General features: G+C 36.5%; 1 protein-coding gene across 2 annotated transcripts in view; it reads left to right on the plus strand.

Annotated features, from left to right (window-relative positions):
* Positions 1–20,970, plus strand: part of LOC106872430 (uncharacterized) — a 31,607-nt gene that overhangs the window by 5,618 nt on the left and 5,019 nt on the right. The window contains exons 1-2 of one of the 2 annotated variants that reach the window (XM_014919430.2): positions 9,661–10,107; positions 13,108–13,376. In XM_014919430.2, coding sequence (XP_014774916.1) covers positions 13,202–13,376 — 175 coding nt within the window. In that variant the 5' untranslated portion in view covers positions 9,661–10,107; positions 13,108–13,201. Of the gene's footprint in view, positions 1–9,660; positions 10,108–13,107; positions 13,377–20,970 lie in introns of those variants that run through there. The other variant, XM_014919429.2, reaches the window with a different exon arrangement.

Genomic DNA, 20,970 nt, shown 5'->3' on the forward strand with positions numbered 1-20,970 from the left:
AGCACTTGTATTGGTGGCATGTAAAATCATTTGAGCGAGGTCGTTGCCAGTGCCGCTGGACTGGCTCCCGTGCAGGTGGCACATAAAAAACACCTTTTTGAGCGTGGTCATTGCCAGTACCGTGTGACTGGCCCTCGTGCCGGTGGCACGTAAAAGCACCCACTACACTCTTGGAGTGGTTGGCGTTAGGAAGGGCATCCAGCTGTAGAAACTCTGCCAGATCAGATTGGAGCCTGGTGCAGCCTTCTGGCTTGTCAGTCCTCAGTCAAATCGTCCAGCCCATGCTAGCATGGAAAGCAGATGTTAAACGATGATGATGATGATTAGGAAAATATAAAGTTATTAGTGTCAGCAGAAATTTTTTAGAACTGATAAAATTGATAGTTTTATTTAAGCAGTTTATTACATACATATACAGACATATAATATAGAGAACAACTGGAAATTCCTATGAAACATGTTGAGAATCACTGAACAAATTTCTGGCTGGTGCCAAGCCCCAACCAGACATTGGGTGACATGGTGGTGGAATAGTGTAGTAGACCAGGCCATTAAAGTAAAGAAACAAGCCTGGAAGGGTGGCATTTGCAAAGGACTATATTAGGTAGCTAGAAGGAAAGTTAGGAGGTAGGTATACTTAGCCAGAGAAGAAGCAGAAAGGAAGAAATTTGTCAGTGTTCTGTGGCATGAGGATTAGCGGCTTGAGGTGTTTTGGTTTGCAAGACAGTATGTCAGGGAAAATTCTGATGTTGTAGTTTGCATGGATGATGGTTCACTTGCCATTAGTGACTCTGCAAAGAAAGAGGCTTGGAAGTGTGTGCTACTATGAAAGGCTGTTTAATGTTGAGAACACACGAGAGAAGGAAAGTCTGCCTATTGTGGATCCAACAGGTGGACCTGCTATCTGAATAGACAGTAGCTTGGTAGATAAAGCAATTAAGGATATGAAGACAGGGAAAGCCCCTGGTCCATCAGAAATTACTGCTGAGATGCTTAAAATACCTGGTGGGGTGGATATGGTCTAGTCACCTGTATACTTAATCAGGTCGTTCACTAGGTAGTCATAACAATGGCTGGTATAGCAGCATTATAGCCAACTACCTGGGGTGATGCTTAGAAGTAGTAGATAGCTTCTGTTACCTTCCGTCAGCAGTGGAGGAGGATGCTCAGAGAGCATAGCTGCTTGAATAAGAATGGGCTGGGAAAAGTTCAGAGAGTTTCTACCTTTGTTGGTAACAAAGGGCCTCTCTCTTAGAGTGAAAGGCAGATTGTATGATGCCTGTGTGCAAACAGCAGTGCTACATGGCAGTGAAACATGGGTTGTGACTGCAGAGGACATGTGAAGGCTTGAAAGAAATGAAGCTAGTATACTCTGCTGGATGTGCAATGTCAGTGTGCATGTGTGACGGTGTAGGTATCTTAAGAGAGAAAAACTGGGTATAAGAGGCATCAGATATGGTGTGCAAGAGAGAAGACTATGCTGGTATGACCTTGTGATGTGTATGGACGAAGACTGCTGTATAAAGGAGTGCTGACTTCTAAGTGTGGAGGGAACATGTGGAAGAAGTAGACCCATGAAGATGTGGGATGAGGTGGTGAAATATCATCTTTGGATGCTGAGACTTGGTGATTTGCTGTGCTTGAGAAGACCTGTCAAGTGAAGTGAAATTGTAGTCTTGGCCAGTGCTGGTGACATGTGCAAGGCACCCAGTACACTTTATGGATTGGTTGGTATTAGAAAGGGTATCCACCAATTAAAAACAAAGCCAAACCAGACTAGTGCCTGGTTCAGCTCTTTGGTTTACCAATTCCAGGCAAACTGTCAAACCTATGTCAGTATGCAAAAAAGACACTAAATGAAGATGAGTTTACTGTTCCATTAAGGTAAGATCAACAAAAAATGTGGTTATGCAGGTTTTGTAATGTGCCATGGGTCTCCAAGCAATCTTCAGCCTCTGTGCAAATGGCTTGTTCTATTTGAAAATCAGGACACGGGGGCATGAGAAACCATGAGAAAAAAAAAATGAGAAGGCTGATACAAAAAGTTGAATGGGAAGACAAAAGGGTAATAAAAGCAGAAAAAGGAAGGAAAGAAATGAAATTGGATACATTCCTTTTGACTGTAGGAGTTATAAATTAGACTAATTGTTGTTGAATAATTCAGCAGAAAGGGATCCAAGTGAGTCAGTTGCTCAATCTGGAGTGGATGGTACCCTTCAGTTTGTGAAAATAGATTTGTCCATATGCTTGCATTTGCTGAAAATTTCAGATCTGGAATTTAGTGCAGCAGAATTCTTGGATCTAAAAAGAATATGTGATCTTTCAGTTATGCATAAGCTGCATTTCTTAGATTCATTTATATATGGCATGGATTTCTCTATGATTCTCCTTGATTGTATGTAGTGTGAACCAGGAGTGTGAGATAAACTCTGTTTTCTATGAAGCTGAAGTCACAACGATACTTCAAGATAACATAACTGAAAAGAAAAATGAAATGATATATTTTCCCAGGGCATATATGCTTATGTTAAACGATGACAATCATATCTAGTCTGTACAATATGCTTAAGTGGTTTCTTGCTGCCTTCTCTATAAGAAATTACTTGTAACCCTTTTGTTACCAACTTGCCTAAGACTGCTCTTGGTTCTCTGACAACTGCTTTGATTTTAAATTATCAAGTTTCATAAAAATTTCAAGCTAATTTATATTCCAAATACCAATTTAGAAATGGCTGTTATTTCATGGAATTCTTTATTTTCAGAATTAATTGAAGCTAAGGCTGTGTATTTCATCAGAAATGTGGTAACAGAAGGGTTAATGTGTTTAGAGAAATAGCAGTTGTAATGTTTTTACTTTTCCCACAGGTATTAGTAATAGTTGGGTTATGGGACTGCTGATGACATTTAAATGTATGAGATAGTTATAACACAAATATGTCAATGTAAATGTTATTCATAAGGGTAAAAGAATTTCTAATATTTTGCTTTGTTGAAAATTAGAGCAAGATTTAGAAATATATTTTTTATAGAATTCTAGTTTGTTAGGTTTTGTACTTTAAAATTATTTGCTAAATACTAACATTTTATTTTTCTCTATTGTATTTTCTTACTTACCAGTTTTAACGTTTAGAAATATGGCATCATCACCTAAGATTAGGTTTTGGGATTCATTTGTGCCACATTTCCTGCTAATAACATCTGTGGAAGATGTGGAACATCTTATAATAATTCTGCTTCTCGTTGTAATACTTAGTCCGTCAGTAATGCTTTCATGTGGTTAGAGAAAAAGAGGGAGATAGAAGCAGCCATGATGTGAGGTAGAGCGAATGTAATTGTAACACTTTCATGTGATTAGTTGAAGGGAAAGAGAAGAGAAAAAAAGGAAAGAGAAAAAGAGGATCAGGCAAAGAGTGAGACAGAAAGTGAAAGAGAGAAGTGTCCATAATATGAGGTAGGGGGAACGTAATATTTATTACGTGTTTAACAAAAGTTAGTTGAAGGTAGAGGAGTAAAGTTAGAAATATAATTTTAGCAGAGGGGTGATGTTCTGATGGTGAGGTTAAAGAAAGGCAGAGAGAACGGGGGTAGAGAGAGAGAGATTGGACAGTGAAAAGTGTATTTTTTTAATTGAATTAAGTTTTTTATATCACCTATCACTTAACACATGTGTATGAGTGCACTTCCGCTTATTTATATGGAAAACTAAAGGTTGTGTCACATATACAGGATATATTTATTTTGTTTATGGGAAAAATAAGAGTAAATATTTATTTTATGAGTGCTCTCTATTAAGTTTATAAAATTGTGTATAAAGTATATAAAGTGCACTCAGTTCACTCTGTCAGTGGTTGGTGCTAGGAAGGGCATCCAACCAAAAAAATCATGCCAAAACAGCCACTGAAGCCTGGTGCAGTTTTCCGCCTACCTAGCTTCTGTCAAATTCAACCCATGCCAGCATGGAGAGCAGACATTAAATGATGATGATCTGCATCACTATAATTAAAGGCCAATTTCCATACTATTGTGTTAAAAGGGTCAGCTGATTAATCTCTCTCTCTCTCATGCCCTCATTTTTGCTCTCTCCACTCCCATAGGTCACCAGTCTTTTTGTGTCTTATTTGCAATGTCACTTATCAGTTACTCACTGGCAACATTCTTCACTTTCCCCATCCACTTTGTCATGCATTTTCATAACATATTCTTTATGGAAAAACAAAAACAAAATATTTACACAGTCAGCATTTAAATTAGTCATTAGTATTATCATAACTTCCATTCTGATGAGCATAGCTTCATGTAATTATAATGTAGTTAATTCAAAACAAAACATTTACTTCATTTTTTATCCACTTCTGTGAGGCTTTCATTATTCATTTTCCCACAATGTATTTTCATCCAAACAACAGGGCTATTGGGTCGTTTGTCCACAAAGCACCCTCAGTTTTTAGTATTGATGTATATGTAATTATCAGTTTATTAATTATTTGGAGGTTCAGTTTCTTTCTAATGACATCAACTTAGAATTTTTCTCCAATAAGGAGCTAAAGGCAGCTACAGTCCTTTCAAGTAAGTGCAAACTGGGTGAAGTTACACAAATCATTGAGGTTAGTTAATGACTCAGCTATGTTTAATACTCTGCGTTAAACATCATTTCTTTTTAACTGGGTTAAACTTTATCCTTTTCTGTCCATCAAATTTTTCCAGTGGTTCTCAACTTCCCCAAACAATAAAACATTCAGAAATCTGGGTTTGTTGTTTGACACTTGAAAAAAAAATTACAATATTTAAGTGTTAAGCACAATTTGTAGAGAGTTTGTGGGGGAAATGGTTGGTATAAGTATCTAATAGGGGTCTGCAAGTTGTGTGAAAACATAACTGTTCTCTCTTTAGCTCAGTTGTGGATTTCTTTTCTTGAGAGATGTACAGTTTTATTGTAGTGAAAACAACTGGGTTATCTTTGTTCCTGTTTATATAGATTCTCTGTAGCAAGTATTGAGGTTGTGTGTAAATGAGGCAGATCTGTGGAATGCAACAAGGAATGAGGATTGTGTCATTTACATGGGAGAGAGAATGTATCAACACATACACTGTTCATAGAAGCTTGTTTTAGAGCAGTGAGATGCTGAAAGTAGAAGTAGGCCTACAGCTAATAGGGTTGAAAAGGTTGCCTTCTTTCATAGAGAGCTAAGGATGATGTAACACTGGCATTACAATATTTGAAAGAAACAGCAGGTACACTATTTGGTTTAGTTTTAGTACTGAAGTTACATTTGACAGCTGCATACATGTATGAGTTAGAGCCCTGGAGAAGTTTGTGTATTCAAATGCAAGGTGTCATTGGAAGGAAAACAGACATATGACAGTGAATACTTGTGTTGCTTGTCCATGGATGATTTCCTGCAAATGTTTTATGTTATTATTTCATGGTGTTTGTGCAGCTGCAACATAGATTACTGTACAATAATAATTACGTAGTACTAAATTACGGGATTGAGGCATACAGAACCTAATAGCTGTCTGTAGATGTATCCGGTTTAAAGAAGACCAGCTGAGAGGACTTAGTAAGGTTAAGCTAAAATCCTTTTGGCAACAGATCAGACATTGTGACTGCAGTTAGTGAGGACTGAGAGTTTCCTGGAGGCCATATGTTACATGAAAGTATCTTTTGATCTTTTGCAATTATCTTGAGTTTTATTTGCAAGTGAATACTTCTGTGTTGCTTGTCCATGGATGATTTCCTGCAAATGTTTTATGTTATTATTTCATGGTGTTTGTGCAGCTGCAACATAGATTACTGTACAATAATAATTACGTAGTACTAAATTACGGGATTGAGGCATACAGAACCTAATAGCCTCTCTTCTTTGTTACCCATTTAGCTGCCTCAGATTATGTCTAAAAGATATTACTGTCATAGAAATTTAGCTTAAAATTAGTGGAAACCTAATTAATTAGCTAATTGGTGGTGTGGAACTAGGATCATTGTAATATACTATTTTGAATGTGATGCAAATAATGAAGCAATTAGGATATAGGTGAAAAAGATATTGAGATTAGAAGTTGGTTTTTGTAATGAGGAAAAGATTTACTGTTGTTACTAAAACATATTTACAACAGAATAAGAGATTACAAACATATAAAAGCAAATTGTAGTTAAAAAATTTTGTATCATTCACACACACACACACACACTTCTCATCTCCATCATTTATTGTCTGTTTTCCATGTTGGCATGGGTTAAATGGTTTGACTGGAGTTGGTAAACCAGGGGCCACACCAGGCTCTATTGTCTGTTTTGGCATGGTTTCTGCAGTTGGATGCCCTTCCTAAGGCCAACCACTCTACAGTGTACTAGGTGTTTTTAATGATACCAACACCAGTGCTTCTAATGTGAAACCAGCATGAGTGCTTTTTATGTAGCACCAGCACATATATATATATAATAACCAGCTGTGGACATGACATTTTGTGGGTAGAATTGGTAGACTGATACTGCCTAGAAACCTGTCCTGTGAGTGTTTGTGCTTGCATTGTTTGTCTTTGCATGACAGTTTGAGCAAAAATTGGTGGTCATGTTTATGACTCTTGTAAACAATACATACTGTGACTCTGCTTCATGTGAAGGCAAGTGAAATATAAATGAAGAGCATCTGGTTATAAAACAATGCCCCAAATAAGTGTTTGTTCAAGCCCTGCTTGAGTTGAGAAGTTGGCATACAAATAAATGAGTATGTATAATAATTTCACTTAAATTCCATCATTCTGTCTCTGTCTCTCTCTCATATATCATGTATCATATACTTGTCACCACTCTGTTCCTGTAATCAACCTCCTTACCAATAAGCAACATGTGGTTGCCTATCACAGATTGTCTTCCATTACTACCTCCTCTATCACCCTGTTTTCTCTCTTTTACCTTTCTCTTATCTATTAACCCTCTCAATTATGTTACTTTGAATGGACAGAAAAAGTTTGGGAGATCTCTATAGTCTTGTAGGTAATATGGCAACCTCTCTGATTAGTAAACAAAGACATTTTCAGATAAAAGGACCTTTGATCATTGTAAGGACAAAACAGGCTCTATAAAGCTTCTGTTCTGATGATAAGCATGCAGTATTCTCTGTAAAATCATTGGATTTGGGAATTGTATCTAGCTATAGAAATTCAGTCAAGAATGGATCCTTCAAGTGAGTTGTAATCGCTAACACGTGTAACATGTCACTCCAAATAAGATTGACTTGTATAGGGAACCCATCCAGCATGGGAATAGGCATAAAATAATATAGTATCTATAATAATGATAATACTGTTATTATTATATATACACAGACATGCAAGAAGTAAATAGACACCTTTTGTTTTCAAGAGACAATCACAAAGCTTATCACTTTAATGCCAAAAAGAGTTTCTGAATTAAAAACTGCAAAAAGAATGTCAACTAAATTCTTAAGTATGTAATCCTACCTAACAATTACATTTCAATTATTTGCTTTGCGTATGAAATAAGATTTTGAAAATTAAAGGTGTCTATTTACTTCCTGCATGTCTGTGTATTTATGTGTGTGTGTGTGTGTGTGAGTTATTTGGTGACCCTGCTGGTGCCATGTAAAAAACACCCAGTCCATTCTAAGGTGGTTGGCATCCAGTTATAAAACCCATGCCAAAACAGACAGTCCTTTGGCTTGCCAGCTCCTGTCAGACTGTTCAACCCATGCTAACATATCAAATAGATGTTAAGTGATGATGATATATAGTAATCCCTCGCCATATGGTGTCTTGCATTTACAATAAAATAAATATATACAAATTATAAAATTAATTTTTGAAAATATACAGTACTGTTTCTACTTCATGAATTTTCACCTATTGTGGAGGGTTTTGGAACATAACACACATGATATTCTTTTAATGCCTGTAGTCAGCTTTTGTTGTACAGTAAGAAAGTTTTCTTTTTATTCCACTTGTCATCACAAGTTGAAAGTTCTTGAGCTACAAGATGTACTGTCCACTGTGGGTGTGTGAGTGCAATCACCACTTTTGCTTGTCACACAATGTAAACATTCATATGCACACTCACATTTACGTGTGTGTGTGTGTGTGTGTGCACTCGTTTACAAAGACAACAGGTTTTGTTTTCCACTTTCTGTTTACAAATTTTACTCAGTTATGGTTAGCCTGAAGTTGTTGTGAAAGATACTTACCCAACGTAAGGTACCATGAAAAAAAAATGCACCCAGTACACTCTGTAAACTGGTTGGCTCTACGAGCAGCATCAGCCTACAATCAAGATTTGAATACTGAATTCAAATCCTGTCAAGGACAACTTTGCTTTTCATTTATTCGGGGTTGAGAGAATAAAGTATCAGTGAAGTACTGAGTTTAATGTAATTGATGAACTCACTGTCCCTAATATTGCCGGCCTTGTGCTCAAGTTTAAGCTATTATTAAGGCAATGAGCTGGCAGACTCATTAGCTTATTGAACAGAATTCATAGTGGCGTTTCTTCCAGCTCTTTATGTTTCAAGTTCATGTACCACTGAAGTTAGCTTTACCTTTTATCCTTTCAGGGTTGATAAAATAACCCCCAGTTGAGCACTGGGGGTTAGTGTGACTGAATGATCCCTTTCCCCTAAAATTGAACCCATTATTGTATTTTCTATCGTGCAAGTTCAGTGCTGGTTACGAATAAATACACAATGTCTTATGCAGTAAACATACAGATGAATATGATGCTGATTGAGCAGAGTTATGATCAAATCATTCTGGCTATGACCATCTCATCTTCTTTTAAGATGTGTTATATTCCAGACTATGTAATTAATTCTGTCTTGTTTGAACTCTACTAATTTGCTGTTTTTTTTAGCAGTTTTGAGTGATCATGTCAATGTTCTTTCTTTGACTCATGTTGTTTATTTTTGTCCTTGTTTCTATTTCAAACTACTGAATTGGAATGCTAACCAATCCTACCTTGTTTATTTCGTATTCTTTTCTCTCTTTTTATTTAATTATTTATTTTTTCTGCTTAAAAAACAGAAATTAACCTCCTCCCTTCATCTGCACCAAATGCCCAAACTCTCCTGTTTATGTATTCATAGCATTTTTCCTTTTTTATAATTATTTATCAGTTTTTTTTTTATTTATATGTAAATTTATACTGAAGTATAAATTTATGCTTAAGTAATTTGCTTTCACTTTCAACTTCTGAAAATATATCATTTTCTTTAGACAAAGGATATATAACATAGTAAATGCTACTGTACTGTTGATAGGCTATAATAACATAGTTGATACCACTGTACTATTGTGAGGATACATTATTATATCATCAATGAACAAAGATGACTGTGGTGAGAGTTGAATTCAGAATATAGTTGGCTGAAACTAAAAATACTGTAGAACATTTTATCCTGCTACTCTGACATATCTCCCTGCTTATTACCCTATACAATTGTAAATCATTATCCAAAAATTAGTTTGGGTATTTATGTCTGTGTACTCCAGAGCCATGCATATTCTGCATTCCATTCCTACACTTTTTTTAATAGTAATTCTACCAAAAGAATATCACTATCCACGTGTCATCAGTTTGTTTCTGTAAAAATACTGATTTTATGGTTTTCAACAACAAAGATAAATTGGATTTTTAAAAATGCAATTTAAGAATTTTTTTCTTTTATCTACTATTTTTCCCTTTTAATTGTATTTCCCAGAATAGTTAAAATGCATAATTAAGAAATAAGGCTGTTTCTTTTGGCTGACAGTTCATATACACACATGCATGCACACACACACACACACACACACACAGCTTGGAACTGGTTTGAACTACTTTCTGCCAACTCTGATTGGTAGCTGTAATTATAAGTACATCATATGTTAGTTAATAGCCAATAGAAAGCTTACCACCTGGATTCCACCACTGAAGCAGATAAGTAGATGCATAGACTACAGCAGATAGTATTTCCTTGATTCTGAAGATTGGTCATAGGTTTCCTAGCGTTGTTATTCTTTTCAGCAGCTGTAAAAAGGTACTTTAGTTTTAGTGTCATCATCATAGCAATATGACTGGTTTTATAACTTACAATGGCTATATTTTAAATCACAAAGGTAAGTGGTTATTTTAAACATATTTTATTGGAGTTTTAAAAAATAAATTTTGTGCCCCTTCCCCATTCTTGGGGTTTCCAGTCTTGTGAGCTGCATGATGAGGATTTATTGCTTTAATTTGGATGTTAAACAAAGAACTCCTGATTATATTTTATTGAATTTCTCAAATTTCTATCATGAATCTCTGTTTTACATTAGTAACTAAATATGTTACATACTCTCTCTTTTACTCTTTTACTTGTTTCAGTCATTTGACTGTAGCCATGCTGGAGCACCGCCTTTAGTCGAGCAAATCGACCTCAGGACTGATTCTTTGGAAGCATAGTATTTATTCTATCGGTCTCTTTTGCCGAACTGCTAAGTTACGGGGACGTAAACACACCAGTATCGGTTGTCAAGCGATGCTGGGGGGATAAACACAGACACACAAACATATACACATACATACATACATACATATATAGACATATATACGACGGGCTTCTTTCAGTTTCCGTCTACCAAATCCGCTCACAAGGCTTTGGTCGGCCTGAGGCTATAGTAGAAGACACTTGCCCAAGGTGCCACGCAGTGGGACTGAACCCGAAACCATGTGGTTGGTAAGCAAGCTACTTACCACACAGCCACTCCTGCGCCTATGTATTTAATTTTCTTTTGTATTTAACTTTTATAGAGAAATACTTGATTGAAAATTTCCTTCCTCATCTTTGTTTTTACCTTTTCTTTTTCCTTGCTTTTGCATTGGTCAGATGAGTCCTTCCCAACACAGCATCCCATCACTTGTTGCATTCCTTGGTCATCTTTTTCAGTTTCCTGAGATCATCCCTCATCACTTCTACCCATATCTGCTTTGATCTCCCTCTTCCACTGGATCCTTCTCCATGAATCTCTAGGCACTTATTCATCCACCTATCATTATCCACATGTATTATATGCCCATACCAGCATACCCGTTGCCCTTACTATCATTGATTACTTTTATCACTAGTTTTTCTCTGTTCCATCATTCATGGACATTTACATTACACATCCAGCATATCACACTTATTTTTTCTTTCCAACCTTTGCACCTCCTTTGCATTCAGTGTCTTATGTTTCACTGCCATGCAGCTCTACCATTCATTTGGTTATCATACATTTTATCCTTCATTCAGAGAGAATCCCATTCTTGTTAGCTGAAGAAATAGAGCTCTGATAGAAAATTTACTTTATCAAAAAACTTAAATAATTCTATAATACCTGTAAGAAATGTGTAGTGTAAAATGACTTCATTCTAACATATATATGATGCTAGGCCATCACTGAGGATCTTCCCTGGCAAGTACACATCAATGACATACTAAAACTGTATCTCAGTGAGGGATCTTTCCTTCAAAGCTGCAAAACACTTAAGTCCCCAACAACTGGTAACCCACCAAAAAAGCGCAAGTGAGCTTTTTGATGGATTACCAGTTGGAAGAGTATTTCTGCTGCTGCACACTCACACATGCATCTTAGATCATGTCCAGAGAAATCACTCACACACTCCAATCTATAATCCACAAGTGTGTTGCTTCCTCTTTGTCTTTTCTGTTGCTACTACAGTGGCCTTTACTCTTTTGTCACCTTCTCTCATCATGTGGTTAGTGTTGGTGCTGGTGGTAGGGATCTTCTTAGGACCTCCATCATACTAATCACAACACCCAGTCTTTTCTTCGTATAACATTGGCCCTTTGGATTGATATGAATTTGGAATTTTCAATATTAACATCAAAAGTTTTTCTTAGTTTAGCCAGAGGAGGAAGGGCAGTGCCTAAGACTGTTTTCTGGCTTCAGAGACTAGTAGGAGGAAATTATCTTTAGACCAGAGCACGGGATCTGAATTCTTGCAACAGAACAGATTTAATTAAAAACACCCAAAGAGAAGGAAAAAATGTTACACATCTCAAAACAACCCTTTAGCATTTAAACCAACCATATCAAGCCCAAATATTCCACTTGTTTTATGTTCAAACTAGCCAGATCTGGCCTCTCACAACTACCTTACAATGTTATTCTAAAAATAAGCAATCACATTGTCGAAATCTCAAAGCTATGAGGATATTGCTGGGTTAACTGAAGACAATGTAAATAAATAAACATTACTTTCGACAGGATAATCTGAAAGCTAAAGGGTTAAAATAGTTTTTGTGTGTTAGTATATTTGTGATGTGATTGAAGGACTTCTATTATAATGCTATTTTTAAATTAATCATGAAGTTTTATATTATTACATGAAGATAAATGAAAAGTTGTAACATTTGTGCCTTAAGGATTTTAATGTTCATAAAATGTATTGGTTGAAACATGAATCAAAATTGGTTTCCGCTTCTCTCTACTAGAGTTTAATTCCTGTTCTATAGAACTGTAACAGAGCTGTACAATTTTGATTTCTTACATAAGCACAAAGTCACAAGTTTGTTGGTAAGGAATGTAGTTAAATAAATTGACCATTAGTACCTGACACTGATCACCAAGGGAAGAATGCTAAAGTTGACATTGGTATGGTTTTAATTTAAAATTCAGCAGGATGAGCATTTAATCCAGCACATGTTGTTTCTCTTCCACTACTACCATTAGGCCTGTATAAAATAGCAGAAAGGTTTTTGTGTGTATTCAACTGTCTCATGTTGTATCTAAATTTATATTCAAGTTAATTTTGTTGTTCATTGCCGCATAAGATTTTATGATCATTAGCCCTTTTGATACCAATCTGCTTGTAAATGCTCCTGATTCTACGATAGAAACTTTCTGTTTAAAGTGATGTAAATTAATATTTTCCACCAAAATTTCATGTAATGTCCCAAACACAACCTTAATAAGAAAAAAAGTTACTTTACTAAATTCATTATTATCAAAATAAATTGTAACAAAGGTTGTGTAATTTCAACAGAAATATAGCAACAAAAGGGTTAAAATATATAATTCTTAAGATACTTTGGTGCATGTTTATTAAATTTTATTTTTGGTTTTATTTTTCAGATTTGTCAAGCTGAATGTTGGGCTTGTTTCTCTTCATTAGCAATTTGGTTAATCTCTCAAGTGTTGCCATTAGTTGAAACATTGCCAATTAAAAATGTACAGCGAAATTCGTATCTGGGATAAAGTTGGTTGGAGAATGAAGGCATTTGTTGTGCTTGCTTTTCTTGTCTATGTTTGCACTCCAGTATCTTCTATGACACTACATGATACAACTGCCATTCCATCTGATGAATTCATTACTGAAAAACCTATGACAAAACGTACTAAAAGTAAGTATATATTTTAATATTCCTATTGAAATATCAGTATCACTAACTTGTAATATGTTAAAACTATCGAGAAAAGCTGTGTCAGTGTTAAACTATTTTTGAAGACTTATGTATTGAATTTGGTCAGTCATTAGTTTTGAGATGTGACTGTAGTTATGTGTGTAGGTATTTGTTCATGGAATAACTAGAATAGTGAGAGTAGGTACTTGTTGCAGCAACTAACTGGTTTTAAAACAGTATGGGATGTGATTTGAGGACAACGTCATTGCTGTTTCTTGTCAACTTCCAAGCAAATAATGTTTGCACCTTTCGTAGGTGGTCAATTTAATTGGCAGTAAGTAGAGTATTGGGTAGAATGCTTTCCTGTTTTTATTCTAAATCTCAGTGCTCTGAGTTTAGATTTCACTGAGGTCAGCTTTGCTTTCATCATTTTGGAATTGATAAGAAAAAAAAAAGGACCAACCCAGGGTAGAGGATTGGTGGAACTAGAATGTTGGACTATTGTTTCAGCTCTTTTGTTCTGAGTTCAAATCTTCCCATGGGTGGTAGACATAATCCATTGCCTGATTTTACACCCACTTTTGGTACTTTGGATTCATTTAGTGGAGTCCACTTTGTTGCAAGATTTTGGGTTAAATCTTCAGTTTACCTTGAGTAAAAGAAAAAAATACAGAAAAACTAATCACTCAAAACAAACACACATGCCGAGAGAATAAAATACTTGGAATTACTCAAAGCACCATGCCATTATTTACAGGTTGTTGTTGTTGAGTGACAAATACAGTGAGGGAGAGGATACGTGTGTGTGAAAGATATAAACAGGTAGTGTTGTCACCATAGAGACCAATAAGACTTTCACTGTATAACCGTCTACTATTAACTGGCCGTACCATACAAGGTACATTGTATATAATTTCAGTAATAATGGCTGAATTATTGTTACACATGGCTAGCCAGAGTATGTAATGTGAGATATTGTTCAATTGATATGCTTATTGTGTAGAATATGAAAAAAAGTATGTTAAATAAATGTTATTGTTCTTCAGTGTTCAAACTGTTATTAGTCTTCACTGAGAAAGTCAATCTAAACATTATTTGAATAATTTGTGAAGGTGTGTGCATGATTAACAAATATTTTTTCTGGCAGCATAATGACGGGTAACAACCCAGTTTTTATTAAACAAAATGTACCAACTGAAGATAGTACTAGCTATTATGATTAAGGTATGGCATCCTGCTCTTTACATTCTGAGTTCAAATCCCACTGAAGTTAATGAAGTATGAGTTACATACTGGAGGTTGATATCATCTGTTCCTCTAATCTTAAATTTCTGGCCTTGTACTTAATTTTAAAATTATTATCACAGCTGTAAGATTTTTAGAACGACCAACAAAGCTCATGATAAATTTTCATTTGGAATGATGTTAGAGAAAACACTAAATGCAATAACTTGGCTTATCCTTTAAGATTCACTGTTTGCAAATGGATCCTCTGCTGGTTTCACTAATGCAGTTGTTTGATCAACTGAATTACCTTCTAATTTATGTAGCAGAGTGGCTGAATATTTCACAGGCAGGTATGCTCTTAATTCTTAGGTTGAATCAATGTGATGCGATATGTGAGGTCGAACCTTTGGATTACTGGTACACTCTCTAATGGGTTCCACACAGCTTTCCTGCAAGCAGGCAGTTATAGTGATTATTTATGATGGTGACAATAAATAATTCTTAATTGTTCAAAATTTGGATGTGAGTTAAAGGAACTGATGTCTCTAAATTCTCAAACCCATTTTCATTACATTACTTTTGCTCTTGAAGTGAAATTCATCAGTCTTTGTATGACAAAGAAAAATTGTCTGTGTGAATTCCCAGTGATGTACATCACTGAATCTCCATACCTTTACCTACTTCCATATGCATGTTTGGGGGTCTTTTCTGTTGCAGTCACAGTTTTTGAAATTTTAAAATTAAGTCAAAATTTTCAAATTTGGTATATTGATGTAATTTTTCATGCCGCATCTGATTTCATTTTCACACTGAATCTGATATGTATGATATATATAAACATCTATAGTGACCCCTGGTGGTCAAGCAGGAAAGCAAAACGAAAAAGGGATCTAACAAGAGTAATCTCCCTCGACCTTGAAAATTCTCGGCTATTTTAGAAGTTTTCAGTTAACTTCTGGATGACGTGGAAGTCAGGGACTTCTGGTTCTTCCCTTATATAAAGTGAATGCAATTCTAATTTTGCACCTTTTTGCCTGTCGGTTCCTAGGCATACGCATTGAGCCACGCCACTCGCACACACAATCGCACGCGTGCGTATTCGCCTCATTTGCTTTGAGACGTGGTTGCAAAGTATGTTCGTGTAATATGTTACAACCCTTTTCTTTCAGACCATTCTTATATGTTAACGCATTACATCCAGTAATAAATATGTTATGACTTATGAAAGTCTCACAAGTTCATATTTTTCTTGTCGTTTTACGTACAAGATGGGGACCCCTCTTTCTCGCATGCAATTTTAAAAGTGTAGGTTGTCACATACTGACATCACTACACATCCTTACTTAGCTGCATTCATTCATTTGTACATACATAATTAGTTACATATATACATGGCGATTTGCATGCACACATACAAAGCTATATACACAACTATATTCTTATGTGAATACACACATATATTTACATACATGTAGACCTACACATACAAGAATGTGTCAAACCAATGAAGGAACTTCTATATAGATGTTTGGACCAGCTAGAAATAGCAATCAAAGTCAATCAACATTCCCTACTGTCTTAATTAAATATAAGGCCCCTTTTAACTAAAGAAAAGACAAGTTGTACAGTATAAACCTACATTCTTTTAAAAAGACAGGATGGTCTCGTTTGGAAAGCCTTTAAATAATGATAGGTTTGTTTAATCAAGGCCTAGAAATGCCACCCACTGTGTTGTTGCTTGATGTACTTAGGATAGCAGCCATATCTCTCTCAAATCACAAACCATCATCATAAAATAGGAAGGTGACATTAGATAGTAAAAGAAAAGGATGATTGTGGCTGGAACATCTTTCAACATAAATATGTTGAATCAGTGCTGACATGGGGCTAAATAGGTTGGTATGGTTTAGAAACATTTTGTAATGGTTTCAGATTCCATCCCACAGCACAGCCTCTTGGAGACAGCTTGTGTTATAGACATTGCTGTCAGAATATAAAAAAAAGCTAGAACAGTCATTGCAGGACATCTGTTCTGACTCTGAAAATGGGCAAAAGCATCAGAGCATTGAAGGAACTATTTCAATTGTGCACTCTGAGTACTATTGCTACTGATATCAACTTTGTTTTACCTTTCTGGATTCAGTAAGTAAAGTACCATTCTAGGAAAGTTGACTGGCAAGATTGTGAGAACATTGGATGGGATGATGCTTTGCTTCGAGTTCAAATCCCACTGTGTCTACTTAGGTGGTAGATTTAATCTGTCACCCGGTTAAAAACCACCCTGAGGACCTTTTGTAGTCTTTCAGCTTCTCTCTTTGCTATGTATATCTGTTCTGCCTTTTAGCAATTTGATATTGCACTTTGGTGAAGAATATACCATCCAACCTAGGCTAGTGATCAGGGACTTTAGAACAAAAGCTTGAGAGACTGTTTAGCTGGGGTTTTATATCAGCCACAAATCTGATGCATCATTCTAGATATATTGTCTCACAGGAACTCTCAGTTCCCTTCCATAAGTTATAATTTATCTTCTCCTTTTTGTCATTTATGTCAATTATAAGTCCACCTCTGAATACAGGGTTAGTTGGTAACTCTTAACTTTCATATTCTCCTTCTGTCTTTTGTGTCTGTCTAGCTTTTGTTCTAAAGTCTCTCATCACTAGTCTAGGTTGAATGGTATATTCTTCACCAAAGACTTAACATTCACAATCATCTGCCTATTCTTTTTCTGATAAGTATGAAGATTATCTTGTGTCCATTTGATTGCTTGGTTAGGTCATTTGTGTCATAGAACTCCAGGTGCCTTGATCCCTTATACCATAACCATATCCTTCATGTTGACCAGAGAAGTCCTTGTGTTGTCTAACATGTCCTTTATAACCATCAGCTGTGATAATGAAGTCATTGTTATTCATTGTGAAAGGAGTCTCATTGAAGTTGTTTTATTTATCTGTCAGCCTTGGCTATACTGCATATGTGGAGATGATTTGTCATTTGTTTTGTTGATTACTAGCCTAAGCTTAATTATTTTATCATGTACTCTGATTACCTTAATTATTTTATCTAGCCATTTCTAGCCTAGTCCACCACTGTTACCACTTGGATAAATTCATGCCTTTGTTCCATGCTAAGTGTCTTCCTTCTTAAATATGATATACACCCACTTATCTATACTCCTGAATTTGTACAATATTTCCTGAACCTACTTTTCATTGCCAACATTAATGGGAACAGCTGTTAAGTTTGGAACATAAGGGTTTCACTGTTAATCAGGTTGATTTGTGTATATGTGAATGTTATGGGGGGGGGGGCATGATTTCACCGTGTGAGCTACAAGACAACCCCACCAGTGCTGATGCCACAAAAAAAAAAAAAAACAAGCACTCTGTGCACTCTTTAGGTGTTTGATAAAATGAATCAAGCAGCAATGGTACAAGGGTTTGACAGGGTTCTTTACTCTTGCCAATAGCATGACACTCTATACAAATGGTACCATGAAAAATTCACTCAGTACACTTTGGTTGAGGTTAGGATTGACATCCAGCTATAGAAATCCTGTAAAATCTGAAATATGGAGCAAAATATGGTAGTTCTTTTATCATTTGGATCCTGTTGAACTCTCCAACCCTTGCCAGCATGGAAAACATGTAAAATGATGATGTTATATATATTGTATTAACTCATCTCTAATACTTCAGTCACTTTGACCATGCTTAGGGCAGCTGTTAATTCAAATGATTTTGACTACATTTAGTCCCCTTCGCATATTTATCAAACTGTCATAGATAGTAATCTAACATAGATAGTAATCTACACACATAAATAAAAATTTCTTGTTCTCTACTGACTCTGTTACACATTGGTTGAATTACTACACCATAGGACATCTCTCAGTCTCAACAGAGAGGGAGACTCAGAAAGACATGGGGCGAAGTACCTCAGGATGACTTCAGGATGCTGAACCTTTCAGGTGAAATGACAAAAGACTGAGATACATGGCGTCTTGCTGTTCTCCAGACCTGTCCTCCACAGCAGAAGTGTTAAGATCACCCCGCCCTCACCAATGAAGAGGATTGGCCTGCAAAAGTTGTGGTAGCGCCACATAAAAAGCACTTGTGCTGGTGCCACTTAAAGCGCTTGTGCAGTGTCATGTTAAAAGCACCCAGCACATACTGTAAAGTGGTTGGCATTAGGAAGGGCATTCAGCCATAGAAACCAGTCCAAATTAGACTAGAGTTTGGTGCAGCTCTCCAGATTGCCAGCTTTGGTCGAACCATCCAACCCATGCCAGCATAGAAAATGGACATTAAAAGATGATGGTGAGGACATCGTGTCTGACTTCACTCTCTTTTCATATCAATAGTCCAAGGCTAGTCCTGATTGAACAAACTTATGATCAAAGACATTCTGGCCAATCTGGGACTATTTTGCCTGTTTCATATATGCAGGGAACCCATGAACCTATTATCCAATGTATCTTGTGATGCAGGTGGATGTGATTTGAGGAAGATTTGGTTGCTATTATTAGTAGACTGAGTAACCATATAGCTTGGTGAATAGGTGATTATCATATATTTGTTACTAATATATATATATATATGTGTGTGTGTGTGTGTGTGTGTGTGTGTGTGCATCATGATTGTATATCTATTTATGAGATGAGAATTCATTTTCCAAATGATTTTATACCCTATTAATTTTTGTGAAAATGTTATGTATATAACTGTTAGTATGAGTGAACTCTTGTAATGTGTGTCTGGTTAGACTATTTGGGTAGGTAACTGGGAAGTGAGGAAAGCCAACAATTCAACATGAACATCAAAATGAAAATCAAATGGAAATTGTAGTTGTGATACCCTTGCCAGCTGCATGTGAAAAGCACCAACCAATCATGGCCATTGCCAGCCTCCTCTGGCCCCTGTGCTGGTGGCACATAAAAAGCACACACTACACTCACGGAGTGGTTGGCATTAGGAAGGGCATCCAGCTGTAGAAACACTGCCAGATCAGACTGGAGCCTGGTGCAGCCTCCTGGCTTCCCAGGTCCCAGTCGAACCGTCCAACCCATGCTAGCATGGAAAATGGACGTTAAATGATGATGATGATATGAATAGATGTGTGTATTTTTCCCTTGTTTAATCATCATTTTCAACAATTTTTTTGATATTTACTTTTCCAATCCTTGCATGGGTGAGATGGAATTCTTTGATGCAGACTTTTTATGGCTAGACACCCTTCCTGATGCTAGCATGGAAATATTTTCCTAATGCCAGACATGTTTTCCATGAAAAACTAGAAATGTACAATACTGCTTCTGTAGTGGTGATGCTTGTCTACAATCCTCACTTGATGTCATGACAAGGACACACGCACACACACACACACACACACACGTGTGTGTGTGTGTGTCTATATATATATATATATGACAAGCTTGGTTGACTCAAGGTACCACATAATGGTAGAGAACCTGAAACTATGTAGTTAGGAAGCGAACTTCTTGATTATACAATATATGGAGGCGATGACGAGCAATAGAATGCCATGGCATGTAAAATGGAAATTGTATAAAATGGAAATAGAATGCCGTGGCATGTAAAAAAACCTTTGGAGATATACTGTGCTTGAGAAGACCCGACTAGCCAAGTGAGACCATAACCGTGGCCTACGCATAACTGGCCCATTTAAGAGTACTCTTCAACCATTGGGCAATAGATTGTGCTTGAGTAGACCTGTTGAGTCAAGTGAAACCATTGTTGTGCCTGATGCCAGTACTGCCTGACTGGCTTCTGTGCTGGTGGCACGTAAATAGCACCATTCAAGTGTGGTTGTTGCCACTGCTGCCTGACTGGCTCCCATGCCGTGGCATGTAAAAAGCACTATTCGAGTGTGGTCGTTGCCGGTGCCACCTGTCTGGTTCCTGTGCTAGTGGCATGTAAGAAGCACCATTCAAGTGTGGTCGATGCCAGTACCACTTGACTGGCCCTCGTGCCGGTGGCATATAAAAAGCATCCACTACACGCTCAGAGTAGGTGGCGTTAGGAAGGGCATCCAGCTGTAAAAACCTTGCCAGATCAGATTGGAGCCTGGGCTTGTCAGTCCTCAGTCAAACTGTTCAGCCCATGCCAGCATGGAAAGTGGACATTAAATCATGATGATGATGATATATATATGAGGCAAGGTATGAATAATGGCCATTACATATTCCTTTATTGTAGTAAATTTGACTTACAGCTGTTTCCACTAGTCATAGGTTTGTTATTGATTGATTTACTCATTCAGTCCATTGATCAATTGAAAAAAATTGAATGACCTAGAGAATATCTCTCTCTCTCTCTCTCTCTCTCTCTCTCTCTCTCTCTCTCTC

The sequence above is a fragment of the Octopus bimaculoides genome, chromosome 8 (genome assembly GCF_001194135.2).
Source record: "Octopus bimaculoides isolate UCB-OBI-ISO-001 chromosome 8, ASM119413v2, whole genome shotgun sequence".
NCBI lineage: Eukaryota > Metazoa > Mollusca > Cephalopoda > Octopoda > Octopodidae > Octopus > Octopus bimaculoides.